We start from the raw sequence: 16,803 nt of genomic DNA on the forward strand, positions 1-16,803 counted from the left end.
TTTCCATATTCCCGTCCTGCCGGCGCTACCTGCGGGTCATAGTAGGTCAGGAGCACTTTCAGTTTACTGTGCTCCCTTTCGGCCGTACCAGGGCCCCACGGTTGTTCACAAAAGTGATGGCGGTGGTCGCAGCTCATCTGCGCAGATTAGGGGTTTCAGTCTTACCCTATCTTGATGATTGGTTGTTGAAGGCAGGCTCGCCCCAAACAGTCGTCTCCCACCTCCAGACTACGGCCGACCTCCTGCACCAGCTGGGGTTCTCCATCAATTTGCCGAAGTCACACCTGTGCCCCTCTCAGAAGCTCTCCTTCATCGGAGCGGTTCTGGACTCGGCGCAGTTTCGAGTTCATCCTCCCGAGCAGCGGGTCCGATGTATTCAGGCTCTGCTTCCGATCTTTCAGCCTTTATCCCAGGTCTCGGTCAGGTTGACGCTGCGGCTCCTGGGGCAGATGGCCTCCTGCATCCTACTGGTGCATCACTCAAGGTGGCGGATGTGGGCTCTGCAGTGGGACCTGAAGTTTCAGTGGGCCCAGCATCAGGGCGACCACGTCCTGATCTCGGAGGGCACTGCGAGACAGTTGCAGTGGTGGCTCACGAACCGCGATTGGGTCAGCGGCAGATCTCTCTCCCTTCCCCAACCGGAGCACGTAGTGGTGAGAGATGCGTCCCACCTGGGTTGGGGGGGCCACATGGGAGATCAGAGGCCTCTGGTCTCCGGCGGAGTCCCGGCTCCATATCAACCTTCTGGAGCTGTGGACGATCTGGCTTGCACTGAAGGCAATCCTTCCCGCTGTCCGGGTAAGTGTAGTACAGGTGTTCACGGACAACAACACCGCCATTTGGTACTGCAACAAACAGGGCGGGGTGGGGTCGTCGACCCTTTGTCAGGAGGCTCTGAGCCTCTGGATATGGCTGGAACACCAGGGCGTCACCCTGGTGGTTCAACATCCGGTAGGTTCTCTGAACGCCAGGGCGGCCGAACTCAGCCGCCGGTGCATGATGGCTCACGAATGGCGTCTGAACTCGGACGTGGCGCAAGGTCTCTTTCAGCGATGGGGAGAGCCTTGGTTAGATCTATTTACCACCGAAGACCACGCACAATGTCCTCACTTCTGCGTGTTGGAATTTCCAAGGCGGCACTCGCTCGGCGATGCTTTTCGTCACAAGTGGAACTGCGGTCTGTTGTACGCCTTTCCGCCTATACCACTTCTGCCCAGAGTATTGAAGAAGATCCGACGAGACCGGGCCCAAGTCATCCTTGTGGCTCCGGACTGGGCACGAAGATACTGGTATCCCGAGCTACTCAGCATGTCAGTCGATCCTCCGTTTTGTCTGCCTCTTCAGGAGGACCTTCTGTCACTGCAGCAGGGGACGGTCCTTCACCCTAACCTGTCCAGTCTCCACCTACTTGCGTGGAGATTGAGCGACGGCAGTTGAGGCCATTTAACTTGCCTCCTGAAGTCTGTGATGTGATTCTGGCAGCCAGGCGTCCCTCCACAAAGCCAGTATATGCCTGCAGGTGGAATAAATTTGTGGCATGGTGCACAGCAAAGGCTCCACTCTCTGCCCTCCTTTCAGAGGTTCTCCTCTTCCTTCTGTCTCTCGCCCAGCAGGGCTCTGCTCTGGGAAACTCTTAAGGGCTACCTCTCGGCCATTTCAGCCTTTTTAAGGCTTCCTGATCAGCCTTCTCTTTTCAAGTACCCTGTTGTAAATAGATTCCTAAAAGGCATCACTCACAAGTTTCCTCCTGTTCCCTTCGTGATGCCTCAGTGGGACTTGAATCTTGTTTTGACATATCTGATGTGCGCTCCCTTTGAGCCACTTCATAACTGTCCTCTTCCTCTTCTGACTCTTAAAACTGCATTCCTGGTTGCCATCACCTCTGCCAGGATAGTGAGTGAGCTCCAGGCTCTTTCTATTAAACCTTCTTTCCTCTCTGTCCATCTGGGCAAAGTTGTTCTGAGGACTCATCCTTCTTTCCTGCCCAAGGTAGTCACAGCCTTTCACATCGGGCAGTTCATCACCTTGCCCACCTTCTTTCCACCTCTGCATCCTTCGAAGGAGGAAGCTAGGCTCCACCGTCTGGACCCAAAAGGTGCGCTCTCCTTCTACCTAGATCGCACACGCCAGGTCCGGGTGGACGACCACCTCTTTGTGAGTTACGTGGACGCGAAGAAGGGACGGGCAGTGCACAAACGAACCATCTCTCGGTGGGTCGTGTTGTGCATCAAGGTCTGTTACTCTTTGGCTAGAAAGGAGTCTCCTGTTGGGCTGAGGGCCCATTCCACTCGGGCCACGGCGGCTACAACTGCCCTGTGTCTGGGAATTCCCTTGCAGGACATCTGTCAGGCAGCTACGTGGGCCTCGCTGCAGTCGTTTGCAAGACACTACTGCCTGGACAGCCAAGTCCGGAGGGATGGCTTTTTCGGCCGTTCCGTTTTCCAGGACTTTCTGGTGTGATCTTGCTTCGCAGACCCACCACCGGGGTTGGTATTGCTGGGGTATCTATTCTAAGGTAAGGAATCTAACACTAACCTTTTTCTTTCAGATGCACAACTTACTTACCTTCGGTAACGATATATCTGTAAGAAACAGTAGTTAGTGTTAGATTCCTTACCGCCACACCCATCCTCCCCGTTCTGCGAACCGATATCTAGGGTTAAGGTATTTCCCTTTGAGGGGGCTAGTTTCATGGCACCAGTGTCGGTCTCTGGCATGGCTCTGCATTCCTGGCGCGTAAAGCTATATGAAAGAACTGACGTCAGCGTGCGAGGGCGGCGTCCAAGTACTTCGACATCATCCCGGCGATCACGATGCCGGACGCGGAGCCGCAGACGACGCCTACCGACGCGCAGGGGTACTGCTACGCAAAACTTTCCGGATCCAGTCTGACGCCTGGGGATATTCTAAGGTAAGGAATCTAACACTAACTACTGATTCTTACAGATATATCGTTACCGAAGGTAAGTAACTTGTGCTTCTATGCTAGTCTTTCTCTGGATCAATAAATGTTATGGACTAAGTTTATAATAAATGTAGCACATTCTAAAGGAGGTGAATCTGCAAATTCAGTCCTCAAGACTAAACAAACATACGCCACAGCTTTTTACGAAAACAAAAATCAAGTAATGAATTGAAAATGATTGTTAAAAAATTAAGAGCTTCTACAGGAATGGAGAAACTGTTTGAGATGGCTATGGTAGGGAGGTTAGGGTGGTGGTTATGCCGATGAGGGTGATCAGAGGGGTGGTGGTGAGGTTAGTGAGGGTGGTGGAGGTAGGGTTTAGAGTGGTGGTGCAGATACTGGTGGTGAGGGTGGTGGTGGTTAGAGTAGGGCGGTGAAGGTGGTTAGGGTAGTTAAGGTAAGGATGTGGTGTGGGTTGGGTGGTGGTTAAGCCGGTGGTGACATGGTTGTAGGGTGGGGGTAGTTTGGGTGGTGGAGCTTGTGGTAGTTAGGGTCTAGATGGTGGTTGTTAGTGTAGGAGGTTGTGGTGAGTGTGCTGAGAGGAGTGGCGCTAGGTACGGTGGTGGAGAGTGTGATGAGGGTGGTAGTAGTTAGAGTAGGGTGGCTGTGCTTTGGGTAGAATGGTGGTGAGAGTGGTGAAGGTTGTCGTGGTTAGGATGGTGCTGTCTAGGATCAAGTGGTGGTGGTGGTGGTTGGGTTGTGGTTAAGATGGTGGTGGGAATGGTTGGGGTGTGGTTGTGGTGAGGTTGGTGGTGATGAGCGTGGGGTTGATTAGGGTAAGGTGGTGGTCAGGGTGTTGGTTATGCCGGTAGTGTAGGTAGGGTGTTGGTGATTAGAATGGTGTTTTTTTAGGGTGATGGTGCAGGTTGTGGTGGTGGTGAAGGTGCTAGGGTGGTGGTGGGGCTGGTGTTGGTGGTTAGGTGAGGGAGCAGCATCAAGGAAGCAACAAGGACCACAGGGTAGAAGAAACAAACAAAAAAGTACCTTAATCCCAGCATCAGAAGGACACTAATCAAAAGGAAGTAATCCCTTCTTGGCCAATGCTCCATGGAAGAGAGAAACTAACTAAACAGGCAAGCACTGACCAATCAGGAGTTGGCAAATAAGTGACCATGAAGACAACAAATGGTAAGCAAGGGGCAGGCTCCAAAACTTTTTTAGTAAACAGAATGTCTCACACAGGATAGCGCATGTGCTATCTCAGGCAAGACCTAGAAATGTAACCTCTTGTGTAAGATGATCACTGACTACTCCAGTAGAATAACACGTCTTCTTATACCTTGGGACCAGAGAAAAAATATTTTGCCTGCTAAACAGAAATTATTTCAGGGCTTTTGATTTTTCTTACTTGATTTATGTTGCTCTTTACTAATATTGCAACTATTTTTTGAACTAGCAGCCGTTTCTAGAATATCCAGTAAAAGTTTTTTTCTTTCAACCAGCCATCTCCTCTCATGGTAATCAACAGTTACAAGAGGTGCAAGTTAATCCTTTCTCCTCATCACTGGAGTTACATATTCCAAATTTTCAATCATGTTCTATAAGAGCTGTTGTCCCAGATATTCATTTGTTTAGGAGTTTTTAACGTATTATCCTGCCGCTATTTCAGTTCTCTGCCATTAATGTGAAATCTGCAATATTATTCCTTATGATGTGAGTAATAAATTGGAATGTTCACTCTCTGGACAAGCTAGCAGTACGCTCCTTCTCACATCTTGGACTCGGTTCCCCAAGAAATCAGAAAATAAAAGCCCTGGGATGGAGGACCCGATTAAAATACCGAAAGGATCAAACAATGTAAATGGTGACATGGTGACACCCACCGGAAGTAAAACTGCAGCAATGGGGTCTACTCCTTCACTGGGCCTAATCTCACAGGTAGCGTCAACCAATTCCAAGACAGCAGGCGCAACCAGTGGATCAGCAGTATCAAAATCTATTAAGTATTTTATAGGCAAACATTTTAAAGCGAAGGAGACATCAGATAAGAGACATGTGTACTAGAGACCCCGTAAATTATAGAGGACCCGGCAGCTATAAGCGTGGAATCTCTGAACCAGACTAATTTTAATATTGCTGAGATTCCGATGGAACCACGCCTGTCTTCCTCACCATGGTTATTCCAGTCGCTATTTATCCAGGACATAAAGGTAGAGGTGGTGGAGGAAGAAAGAGCAAACACAAGCAAATTCTTGTGTGAGGAAGACCCCGCCCAGAGGGAATTTAGCCCAAGTGCGAAAGAAAGATTGGAAAACTCCCATGATGCCCGAACTGACTTATCAGGCCCCCTCTGCATTGTCTGGAGGTGACGGGTTCCTCCATTTTATCTATGCTTGAGGTTATGCTGATGCAGAAAGAAAACCTTGCAGGGCATTTTAGAGGTCTCAGTTTTAAATAATGACATTTTAAAAACACAAGGCAACCAGTTTAAGAATATAATTGGGGAGTTGACACAGATTAAAAGCCTAATGCCCTCACTAGTAAGGCCAGTAGAAGTTCAGGAGGAAATTAAAGCGGACAGGGGGGAAGAATTAGTAAGGGTGAGTAGACCTAAGGAGGACGAACCAACAGTATATATATCTCGTTGCCCTATGATTATAAAGAGATATGGGGAAAGGAGGAGTATAAAACAAAATACGCCGTGGCGAAGGAAAGGGAAAAAGGCCCCATCTAAATGCCAACCCGTAAAGCAACAGGAGAACGGGAAGGGGGTAACTTTAGAACAATGGTCAGTTGATAAGGGAGTGATGCCAGAAACAAAAAGGCCAACCTTCGCAGATATAGGAGCTATTACCGGTAGACCTGAGGGACAAACTAGGTGGAAAACAGGAAATAGTATGGTAAAGAGTGCTAAGGATACCTTGAGGAAATATCCTGGGGAAAAGGAGAACGTAGCACCAGAATGGGGGATGGGGGATGGAGATGTCCTTAGGCGCAGGGCCTAGTAATCCAAACCCCCCCGGGAAGGGGCCCAGGAATAGAGGTAGAGAAGATGTAAATAGGCAAAGGAGGGAAGAAATGCCAGATGAAAGCCCACAAGCTTTGCAGCTAGATAGGCCTGCAGATACTTGGCTATTTGTAGACCCAATAGGACAGGGAAAGGGGGAGAAAGAATTAAGAAATTAAATCCCCTGAATCGTTTCCAGCTCCTCGCTTCATTTGCAAAATGTCCCAGTTTTAAGATAAGTTAGTACTGAAGATCTAAAAGAAGTGGGGTTCTTGGTTAACATCAATGGGGAAGAAATAACAAAGGTTCTACTCCATTCAGCACTAATAAAAGTTGCAATGGAAAAGGCAGAAACTGAGATGTTAAGGTAAGGAATTAGAATATTAAAAAGGGAGGATGTGCTGATGGACAAACAAGGGAAACCATTCCTCAAGAACCATGCGGGGTTGGGAGAACGGCAAATAAAACTGATTCGTTCGGGACGGGGTAGGAAGGAAGCTCTTGATATCACTATAACTCCTAAATATCCAGGGTGGAATGATGAAGATGTTTTGGTCTGGAATAGATATAGAGAATTGGCATATTTGGATTGCGAGGAAGTTGAGTACTTGAGTAATATTGATTAGGCTCTAGGGTCGTCGCACAGCCTATCCATTTTGTATTGGAACGTTAATGGATATAAAAGAATATTGTTACAGGAAAGATTTAAAAACATCCTTAGGAAGACCGATATGGTCTGTTTAAAGGAGACTTGGCTGTGCGACGAAACCCCTGTGACTGAAGGTTATACTCACCATGTGAAACCTGCAAGAAAGAACATGGTAGGTAGGCCATCAGGCGGTCAGATGACGTTGGTTTCAACAAGGATAGCTAGAAATATAGAACCCCGTGAACTCAAGTGTAATTGAAAACATAACAGTGATGGACAGAATGTGGATCAATGTCACACATTCACCCCAGTCCAAAGATCTGGGCCCAAATTGTAATTGGGCATTAGGTAATAGAGAGCAGACAGTAAATAATACCTCAGGTGGGGAAGGTCTATGCATTATAAATGTGTATATTCAGAAAGGAAAAATAAATGAGTATAAAGTGGATCTGGAACGTTTAAAAAAGGACCTGGAGGGTATATGCGATACTTATCCTAGAGATGTGCTCTTGATATTGGGTGATTTTAACCATAGATTAAATCCCCCAAAAATTGACTCTTGGCAGAGTGATCTGTTAAGAGTATGTAACATAGAGTTTGCTAAGTTTCCTAGTTGTGATATTTCAACCCAAGACGTGGAGCTTGGTCAGTTGTTGGGACCTATGGGCCTGGTCTGTGCTAATGGAAGAAAGGAAGCGGATCGGCCCGCAAAGCGCACCTTTCAAATAGGGCAGCCAAACTGCCCCATAGATTATGCATTTACCCAGGCATGGAGCTTCCACTTAATTATACACTTCGAAATACTTAGGGTTGAGGGCAGTGACCACTACCCACTGCTGATAAAATTAGAGGCAAACAGGGCCCCGCAGAGACAAAAAGCGTTAGAAGTAGAGGTTGAATACCCAAAGCTACTTACAACCCGGATTGGTGAAGAATATATAAAGAAACTGAGTGCATTCCAGTTAACTGTTGCGTTGGAAAACCTACTACCAGAGGAGGACATATTTTGGTATGAGGGTATAATAAGGCAACTGGTAGAATGCCTCAGAATAAAAATCAAACGTGGCAAACATGAGTTAGTAAGTAAAGCTAAATTACACCTTAATAATAAACCATGGTTTGATGACGATTGCCGGAAAGTAAAGACCGGTATTAGGCAACATGAAAGACGCCTTAGAGGTAGATACAATGATGTATCATCACTTGAACTTAAGGAATTAAAGATACAATACAAGGCAATTATTAGAGATAAAAAAAGATCCTATAAGGATAAATACTGGATGAATTTACTTGAGGCAATCGAAGAAAAAAAATGTGAAAGGTTTCTGGAAAATGATACAAGAATGTACGTGGAAAGTTGACGGGATCCTGCAGTGCTCCGTTCCAGAGGATAAGTGGGTGGTCTATCTTGAGGAAATTTATGGTAAATGACCAAGGAGGGTGGAAATAATACCCAATAGTTGGCCAGGAGTCAAGGAAAAAATAAAAGAGCATTTCTCCCCAGGTCATATTAGGAGCATAATAGCTGGGTTAAATTTAACAAAAGCTACCGGCCCAGATAATTGACCAGCAGTCATTATAAAAACAAATCCAGAGTGGTGGGGCGAGTTTTTCTCAAATATTTTCCAGGGGATATTAAATACTGGAACTATGCCAGATAGTTGGAAAGGGGCTATTATCAGACCAATACACAAAAAAGGCGACGTAAATGCCCCTAAAAAACTATCGCCTGATAAATCTCCTGGACATAGGCGAAAAAGTATTCTCCAAAGTAATCTTAGGTTTGCTAAAGGATTGGGCAAATGATAAACAGATAGTACCCCTAGAACAGGGTGGGTTTGAAGAAGGACATTTAACGGTGGACTACTGCTTTGCTCTCTGGTCCATCTCGCAGAAGTCGATAGAACAGAGGGGTATTTTATTATGCTGTTTTGTGGACTTCCATGCGGCATTCGACCTTGTGGGCAGGGAGCAGCTGTGGTCAACCCTGGTAGGGTACAGACTACATGGCGATTTATTGACCCTGATCCAGGACTTACATACTGAAAACTGGGCCCATATAATCTTGGATGAGGAGGGAGGATTGTCTGGGAGGATCAAGATTGGTAATGGTTTGAAGCAGGGGTGCGTACTTGCCCCTCTACTCTTTTCCCTGTTCTTAGCTGACCTGCCTCAAAAACTAAGAGGTTAGAGGTGCCAGTCCGAAACTGATAGGTAACCATATATCCTGCTTATTGTATGCAGATGATCTGGTGATTATGGACCAGACGGCGATAGGTATCCAAAGAAAATTAAACATGTTTAAAGAATACTGCTTAAATGAAAAAATTAGTAGTGGACATGGAGAAGACCAAAATCTTATGTTTCAGGAAGAGCAAAACAAAGTTCTCCTGGTATCTTGGCGCAGAACTGCTCGAGAGGGTAATAGAATACAGATATCTGAAAGAGACACGTTAGTGATAGATTCCTTACCTTAGAATTTCCCCAGGCGTCAGACTGGATCCGGAAGCTTTTTGCGTAGCAGTACCCTTGCGCGTCGGTAGGCGTCGTCTGCGGCTCCGCGTCCATCGTCGGCGCCGTAATGACGTCGTCGGAGTACTTAGACGCCGCCCCCGCGTGCTGACGTCAGTTCTTCTTTTTTCCGCGCCAGCGCCGCGCCAGCAGATCCGGAAAAAGTGGTACCTTAGTCTTTTTTGACTAAACTTTTTTGATCTCTTTTGATCATTCTTTTTCGAGTCTTCGACTCCGAACGGTGCCAGTAGGGATGCCAGGTTTTAAGCACTGTGAGGATTGCGACCGACTGATGTTGGTCACGGACCCTCACCGTCGGTGTCTCCCCTGTCTCGGCGCCGACCATGACGATAAGACCTGTTTCGACTGCCGGGCCCTGACTTCGAAAGCTAGGCGGGAGCGGTCCCGCAAGCGACTCGAACTCCGGCAGTCGGCCCCGCGCCGAGAGAGGTCCCGGTCCAGACGGAGGTCGAGGGACCGGTCGCGGGAGTGGTCATAGCTCCGGGAGTCGACATCACTCCTCTGGGTCGAAGTAGTCAGGTAAGCACAAGAAGTCGAAGAGACGTCATCGCTCTTCCGACTCCCCCGACGCTCGCACGACGCGGCTGGGGGCTCGGGTGACACCGCCCACGCGGCTCCGTCGTCGCAGGTGCTGCGTCCGGCCCCATACCCTCCGGTCCCTGGGCCGCGCGCGACGCCGGAGGAGATCGAGCGGTTCCTCATGGCCATGAGGTCCCTCACTCCCCCGCGGGCGCTGCGGCGCCTTCGGGCCAAGCGGACCTGTCTGGGGGCCCTAGCGGGCCGTCGAGTGCTTCGGCCTCTGCGGCTGCGGCGCCGGCGCCGCAGGGCCCCACTGGATCCGATTCCTTATCGTCGCCGGTGGACCTCACGACCTCCCCGGCGCCGGTCCCTCAGGTGTCACCCCCGGCGCCGTCTTCGGGTGGCGTTCTCCCCGAGGCCTCCCTCGACCCGGCTCCGGCGCCGCTTCAGACGCCGTTTGGAGAGTTTACCTTTCATGAGCCGGCCCCATCATTTGACACCCCTAGGTACCAGGAGATGGGTGGTGAGGAGGATTGGGAGGGGTCTGAGGACCCTCTGACACGGGAGTGTCAGTCCCAGGAGGACTGGACAGGTGAACTTGGGGATGCCAGTGGTCTGGACACATCACCAGACACTGGCTTTGTCTCCCCTCCTACCGTGGCTACGGAGGAGGGGGCTGCCTATAGTGTGGTGCGGGCGGCCAAGGCCTTGGGCCTTGAACTCCCCGTCGCGGCCGTGAGGACTAACCTCCTCACTGAGGTCCTTAAACCGCAGTCAAGCTCGGCTGAGCCTCTGCTGCCGTTTAATGAGGCCTTGACCGACGTTCTTTTGGGCACTTGGTCCAGGCCCGCTAGAGGTTCGCCTGTAGATAGGAACGTGGCCAGACGCCACCGCCCGGCCCCGGGCGACCCTTGTTTCCTGTCCCCTGAGAGCCTGGTGATCCAGGCCTCCAATTCCCAGACCGCATTCCCGTCGGCTCCGCCTGACAGGGAATCCAAGAGGTATGAGCAATACGTCAAGAAGGTATTCTCCTCCCTAAGTTTGGGACTGCGGTCTTCTAACACCGCATGCCTCTTGGGCCGCTACACCCACTCCCTGTGGGATACGGTCGCGGACGTGCTGCCAGAATGCCCGCTGGAGGTACAGGCTAAACTCGGACAAGCCCTTGTGGAAGGCCGAGATGCGGCACGTTATTCTATTCGGTGTGGACTGGATACCACCGATTCACTGGGCAGAGCGATGGCAACGACGGTGGCGATTCGTCGCCACGCCTGGTTGAGATCCGCCAACTTCTCGGCTGATGTCCAGAATACACTAATGGACATGCCATTTGATGGCCGTCGCCTTTTTGGTGACAAGGTAGACCATGCGGTTGAGCGCTTTGACTCCAGGGCTACGGCCAAGTCCTTGGGCCTCTCGGGCCTGCGCCAGCAATCGGCTGCCTTTCAGTCCTTTCGTGGCCACGAAAGTGGTGTACCCACACGTGCTGCCAGCCACGCGCCGCAGGGTAATACCCAACGCGGTGGCGGCCGTGGAAACCGCCGTGGCGGCGGTCGGGGACAACGGCGAGGTCAGTCCACACCTTCCCCCGCGGCATCCGCCTCAAAGCCATCCTAGTCCGTGCTTTCAGGCCCATGTGTCGCCAGTGGGGGGCAGGGTTCGCCATCACCTCCTCCACTGGCACACTGTCACTTCGGACAGGTGGGTGCTGCAAATCGTCCAAAGGGGCTACTCCCTCCCCTTCGAGACGACCCCTCCAGCCATGCCACCGCAATGCCACCGAGTATCGGTGGATCATTTGCGACTTCTGCAGGAGGATGTTACGGCCCTCTTGGCCAAGGGGGCCATCGAGCGCGTTCCTGGGCCAGAAGTAGGGTGTGGTTGTTACTCCCGCTACTTTCTGGTACCCAAGAAGGGCAAAGGGGGCCTACGCCCTATCTTGGACCTACAGAACGTCAACGGCTTCCTCCGGTAGGAGAAGTTCAAAATGCTGACACTGGCTCAGGTCCTAGCTGCCCTGGACCCAGAAGACTGGATGGTAGCGTTGGACTTGCAGGACGCTTATTCCCATATCCCCGTCCTGCCGGCCCACCGGCGCTACCTGCGGTTCACGGTTGGCCACGAGCACTTTCAGTTTACCGTGCTCCCCTTCGGCCTTACCAGCGCCCCACGGGTGTTCCCAAAGGTGATGGCGGTGGTCGCAGCTCATCTGCGCAGTTTAGGGGTTTCAGTCTTCCCCTACCTCGACGACTGGTTGTTGAAGGCGGGCTTGCCCCAGACAGTCGTCAGCCACCTCCAGACGACGGCAGACTTCCTGCATCAGCTGGGGGTTCTCCATCAATGTGCCGAAGTCACACCTATGCCCCTCTCAGAAGCTCCTCTTCATCGGAGCGGTTCTCAACTCGGCGCAGTTTCGGGTTTATCCTCCCGAACAGCGGGTCCGGGATATACAGGCTCTGATTCCACTCTTTCGGCCTTTATCCCAGGTCTCGGTCAGGTTGACGCTGCGGCTTCTGGGGCTGATGGTCTCCTGCATCCTTCTGGTGCATCACGCTCGGTGGCGGATGCGGGCTCTGCAGTGGGACCTGAAGTTTTAGTGGGCCCAGCATCAGGGCAACCTTTCCGACCATGTCCTGATCTCGGAGGGCACTGCAAGAAAGCTGCAGTGGTGGCTCACAGACCGCGATTGGGTCAGCGGCAGATCCCTCTCCCTTCCCCAACCGGAGCACGTAGTTGTGCCGGCCGCGTCCCTCCAGGGCTGGGGAGGCCACATGGGAGAGGCGGAGATCAGAGGCGTCTGGTCTCCGGCGGAGTCCCGTCTCCATATCAACCTTTTAGAGCTGCGGGCGATTCGTCTAGCACTGAAGGCATTCCTCCCCTCTGTCCGGGGGAGTGTAGTGCAGGTGTTCACGGACAACACCACCGCCATGTGGTACTGCAACAAACAGGGCGGGGTGGGGTCGTGGACCCTTTGCCACGAGGCTCTGTGCTTCTGGCAGTGGCTGGAACAGCAGGGCGTGACCCTGGTGGTTCAACACCTGGCAGGTTCTCTGAACGCCAGGGCGGACGAACTCAGCCGTCGGTGCATGATGGATCACGAATGGCGTCTGAACTCGGACATGGCGCAAGGCCTCTTTCAGCGATGGGGAGAGCCTTGGTTAGATCTATTCGCCACCGAAGAGAACGCGTAATGTCATCAGTTCTGCGCGTTGGAATTTCCAAGGCGGCACTCGCTCGGCGACGCTTTTCGTCACGTGTGGAGTTGCGGTCTGTTTTAAGCCTTTCCGCCTATACCACTTCTGCCCAGAGTGCTGAAGAAGATCAAGCTCGACCGGGCACAAGTCATCCTTGTGGCTCCGGACTGGGCACGAAGGTACTGGTATCCAGAGCTACTCAGTATGTCAGACGATCCCCCGGTTCGTCTGCCTCTTCAGGAGGACCTTCGGTCGCAGCAGCAGAGGACGGTCCTCCACCCGAACCTGTCCAGTCTCCACCTCCATGCTTGGAGATTGAGCGGCGACAGTTGAGGCCATTTGACTTGCCCCCTGAAGTCTGTAATGTCATTCTGGCAGCCAGGCGTCCCTCCACAAAGTCGGTATACGCCTGCAGGTGGAACAGATTTGTGGCATGGTGCACAGCAAAGGCTGTGGATCCTCTTGCTGCCCCTCTTTCTGAGGTTCTTCTCTTCCTTCTTTCTCTTGCCCAGCAGGGCTCTGTTCTGGGCACTATCAAGGGCTAGCTTTCTGCCCTTTCAGCCTTTCTAAGGCTGCCTGATCAACCTTCTTTGTTCAAGTCCCCTATTGTAAATCGCTTTCTGAAGGGCATCACACACACGTTCCCTCCTGTTCCGTTTGTGATGCGTCAGTGGGACTTGAACCTTGTTCTTACGTTTCTGATGTGCGCTCCCTTTGAGCCACTTCACAACTGACCTCTCCGTCTTCTTACTTTGAAGACTGCTTTCCTGGTTGCCATCACCTCTGCCAGGAGAGTGAGTGAGCTCCAGGCTCTTTCATGTACACCCCCTTTCCTTTCTGTCCATCCGGACAAGGTTGTGTTGCGTACTAAGCCATCTTTCCTGCCCAAGGTTGTCACGACCTTCCATATCGGGCAGTCTATCACCTTGCCCACCTTCTTTCCGCCACCGCATCCCTCTAAAGAGGAAGAGCCGCTCCACCTTCTGGACCCAAAACGTGCGCTTTCATTCTATTTGGATCGCACAGGCCAGTTCCGGGTGGATGACCAACTCTTTGTTGGTTACGTGGGCGCTAAGAAGGGGAAAGCTGTGCACAAGCGGACCAACTCCCGGTGGATCATCTTCTGTATCCAGGCATGTTACTCCTTGGCTAAAAAGGAGCCCCCTGTTGGATTGCGGGCTCATTCCACCCGGGCCACGGCGACTACAACTGCCCTGGGCCGGGGAGTGCCCTTGCAGGACATTTGCCAGGCAGCTATGTGGGCCTCGCTGCACACGTTTGCAAGACACTACTGCCTGGACAGTCAAGTCCGGATGGATGGCTTCTTTGGCCGTTCCGTCCTCCAGGACTTTCTGGTGTGATTATTGGTTCGCAGACCCACCACCCGGGTTGATATTGCTGGGGTATCTATTCTAAGGTAAGGAATCTATCACTAACGTGTCTCATTCAGATGCACAAGTTACTACTTGTGTAACGATATATCTGTAAGAGACATTAGTTAGTGATAGATTCCTTACCGACCCACCCATCCTCCCCGTTCTGTGAACCGATATCTAGGGTTAAGATCATCCCCTTTCAGGGCCCTAGTTTCAATGGCACCAGTGTTGGTTTTTAACATGGCTCGGCGCTTCTGGCGCGGAAAAGCTGTGTCTAAGAACTGACGTCAGCACGCGGAGGCGGCGTCTAAGTACTCCGACAACGTCATTACGGCACCCACGACGCCGACGGACGGACGCGGAGCCGCAGACGACGCCTACCGACGCGCAAGGGTACTGCTACGCAAAAAGTTTCCGGATCCAGTCTGACGCCTGGGGATATTCTAAGGTAAGGAATCTATCACTAACGAATGTCTCTTACAGATATATTGTTACACAAGTAGTTACTTGTGTATCTGGGAATGTGGTTTACGAGTAACCTGAAATGGTATACCCATCTGGAAGCTTTAAAAATGAGGGCATCTGCTTCTGTGCAGGGCTTAAAAAGATTTAATAGTGTATATGGAGAAATGTCAGATAGGCCGGTTATAAAGGCCTACCTAGCAGTGGTCCCTCCACAATGCTTGTATGGGGCAGAGGTTATTTATTTAAGTGGCAAAAACTGTTGGGATAAAGAGGAGGGAAATATCCTAAAAACCTTGTTCTCGCTGCCAAGATCATCTATGGTACAAGCAGCAAGACTAGAGTTGGGAATCATCTCCTGGACAATAACAAACTGCATGGCATTAATAAGTTTCTGACAGCGTCTAGGGTCAGAGGAGACCCTCAAAATTTCCCAGTGGTGTAAAGGTGAAATTGCCATCAGTTAGCTGACCTGGGCGAAAGAGATCAGAGCCACAATAAGTGAAGCGTATCGGATGCTTGGATTTAGGCTATGCCAGCAGCTAGGCCATTTAATAATAGGCAAGAAAGAACTTAGGTCATAGGGATTTTAAATGTCCCGTATACATGACTGTGAGTACCTCTCGCAAAAACTTCAGTGTCCCAAATGACCTTGGCTTGGAAAAATGACCAACATTATCCATATATAGACCGGTTACCTAGCTACTGTTTAAGGCATGAAGTTTTAAAAGTGCAAATTGGGATCAACCCCTTTTATGCGAATAATGGGGTTAACATTTTTATGATAGTAATGGTAAATGCACTTGCACGTTAGCTACCGCCTGTGATATTTTGCACATTTTATTAGATTGCATCAAGATTTTAGATATATACGAAAGGAGATTTTATGCCCGATCTTCAAAAAATATAGGATTAAGAATAAGATGCAAGCTGTTGACCTGGGAATGACGAACTTAGATATAGCCTGTGCTATGGGGAAATTTATGAGTAAAGTCAGTGTTCCTCAAGTGTACTGAGTAAGTTGTTCCCTTAGGATAATACTAGATAGTGTCACTAAGGGATAACAGTATTGCACCCGACATATCGGAAGAACTTGATGCACATGTATGAATTATTTGATTTCAACAATTTTAGGATGATATCCGGTTCTTATTTTAAAAGAAAACGGGCTATTTTATGTGTGATGAATATGTGCTATATTTTACATGATACTGCCTTGCTTATGCTTTTTAATGGAATGATAAGATGTAAATTGTACACTTTTATGGTTGTAACAAACCAAATAAAGTTTTATTGACTTGAGAGTAATAAAGCACAGCAAGTAATTTAGTTTCCTGGTACCTTGTTTAGCTTAGAAGTATTGGTCTTTACATATATTTGGCAACCTTTCGATTTAACTATTTCTTTAGCTGAAAATGACTGTTAAAAGAATAACTTTTAGACTTTAAATTGATTTGTTTCTACCTATGTTATTTCCATTAGATCTGCTCCTTCTTCACCAGAAATTTCACCTCAGTCATCTCCTCGACCACACAGATCTAACAATGACCGGCTTTACATCTTGACGAAGCTAGTCAGGAAAGGAGAGAAAAAGGGTTTGTTTGTTGAAAAAATGCCATTGAGAATATATCAGGTAAGCAAGATACCATTTATTAGGGACGGTCTTTTTGTTATGTTTTTTTATTTGTTTTATCAGGGTTAATTAATTTCGCAAAACGATGAGCAAGTTTCTCATCTACTGTTTTGTAACATACAGTAAACATATATTAAAATATAGTGTTTGTCAAACAACTCTGAGAACCCCACATGAGGTTTTATTGCAACTACATTAGTTAGGCACAGCAGGAAAATGGATTGTTTAGTGGGAGAAAAAAATAAGCTGACTACAGAGAGAATAGAGGAAGTGTTACAGTGGCCTAAAACAAGACCCAATTGATGCAGTCAATCACAGCATTCCAAGTAACTCTCAAAGTCTTTGTTGAAAAGAGAGTATTTTATTTAACAATTTATGGCACTTTTTGCTAGATAGTTTGGGTTAGCGTGTCTGAGAACCAGTTTTCAGTCGTTACTTTTTGGTAAGCCTTCTAGTCAAGTAAAACAATCTATATGTGAAGTGTGGGATTTAGAGGTTGGTGTCACTTAAGTTATTAAGAAGGTGT

The 16,803-nt window shown here is 49.5% G+C and overlaps 1 protein-coding gene across 4 annotated transcripts in view; it reads left to right on the plus strand.

Moving 5' to 3' along the window:
- Positions 1 to 16,803, plus strand: part of USP24 (ubiquitin specific peptidase 24) — a 2,099,319-nt gene that overhangs the window by 1,377,106 nt on the left and 705,410 nt on the right. For all 4 annotated transcript variants that reach the window (XM_078670143.1, XM_078670156.1, XM_078670149.1 and 1 more), the window contains exon 51: positions 16,127 to 16,277. In XM_078670143.1, the coding sequence (XP_078526269.1) occupies positions 16,127 to 16,277 (151 nt within the window). The remainder of the gene's footprint in view (positions 1 to 16,126; positions 16,278 to 16,803) is intronic.

The sequence above is a fragment of the Lissotriton helveticus genome, chromosome 1_2, assembly GCF_964261635.1.
Source record: "Lissotriton helveticus chromosome 1_2, aLisHel1.1, whole genome shotgun sequence".
Classification (NCBI taxonomy): domain Eukaryota; kingdom Metazoa; phylum Chordata; class Amphibia; order Caudata; family Salamandridae; genus Lissotriton; species Lissotriton helveticus.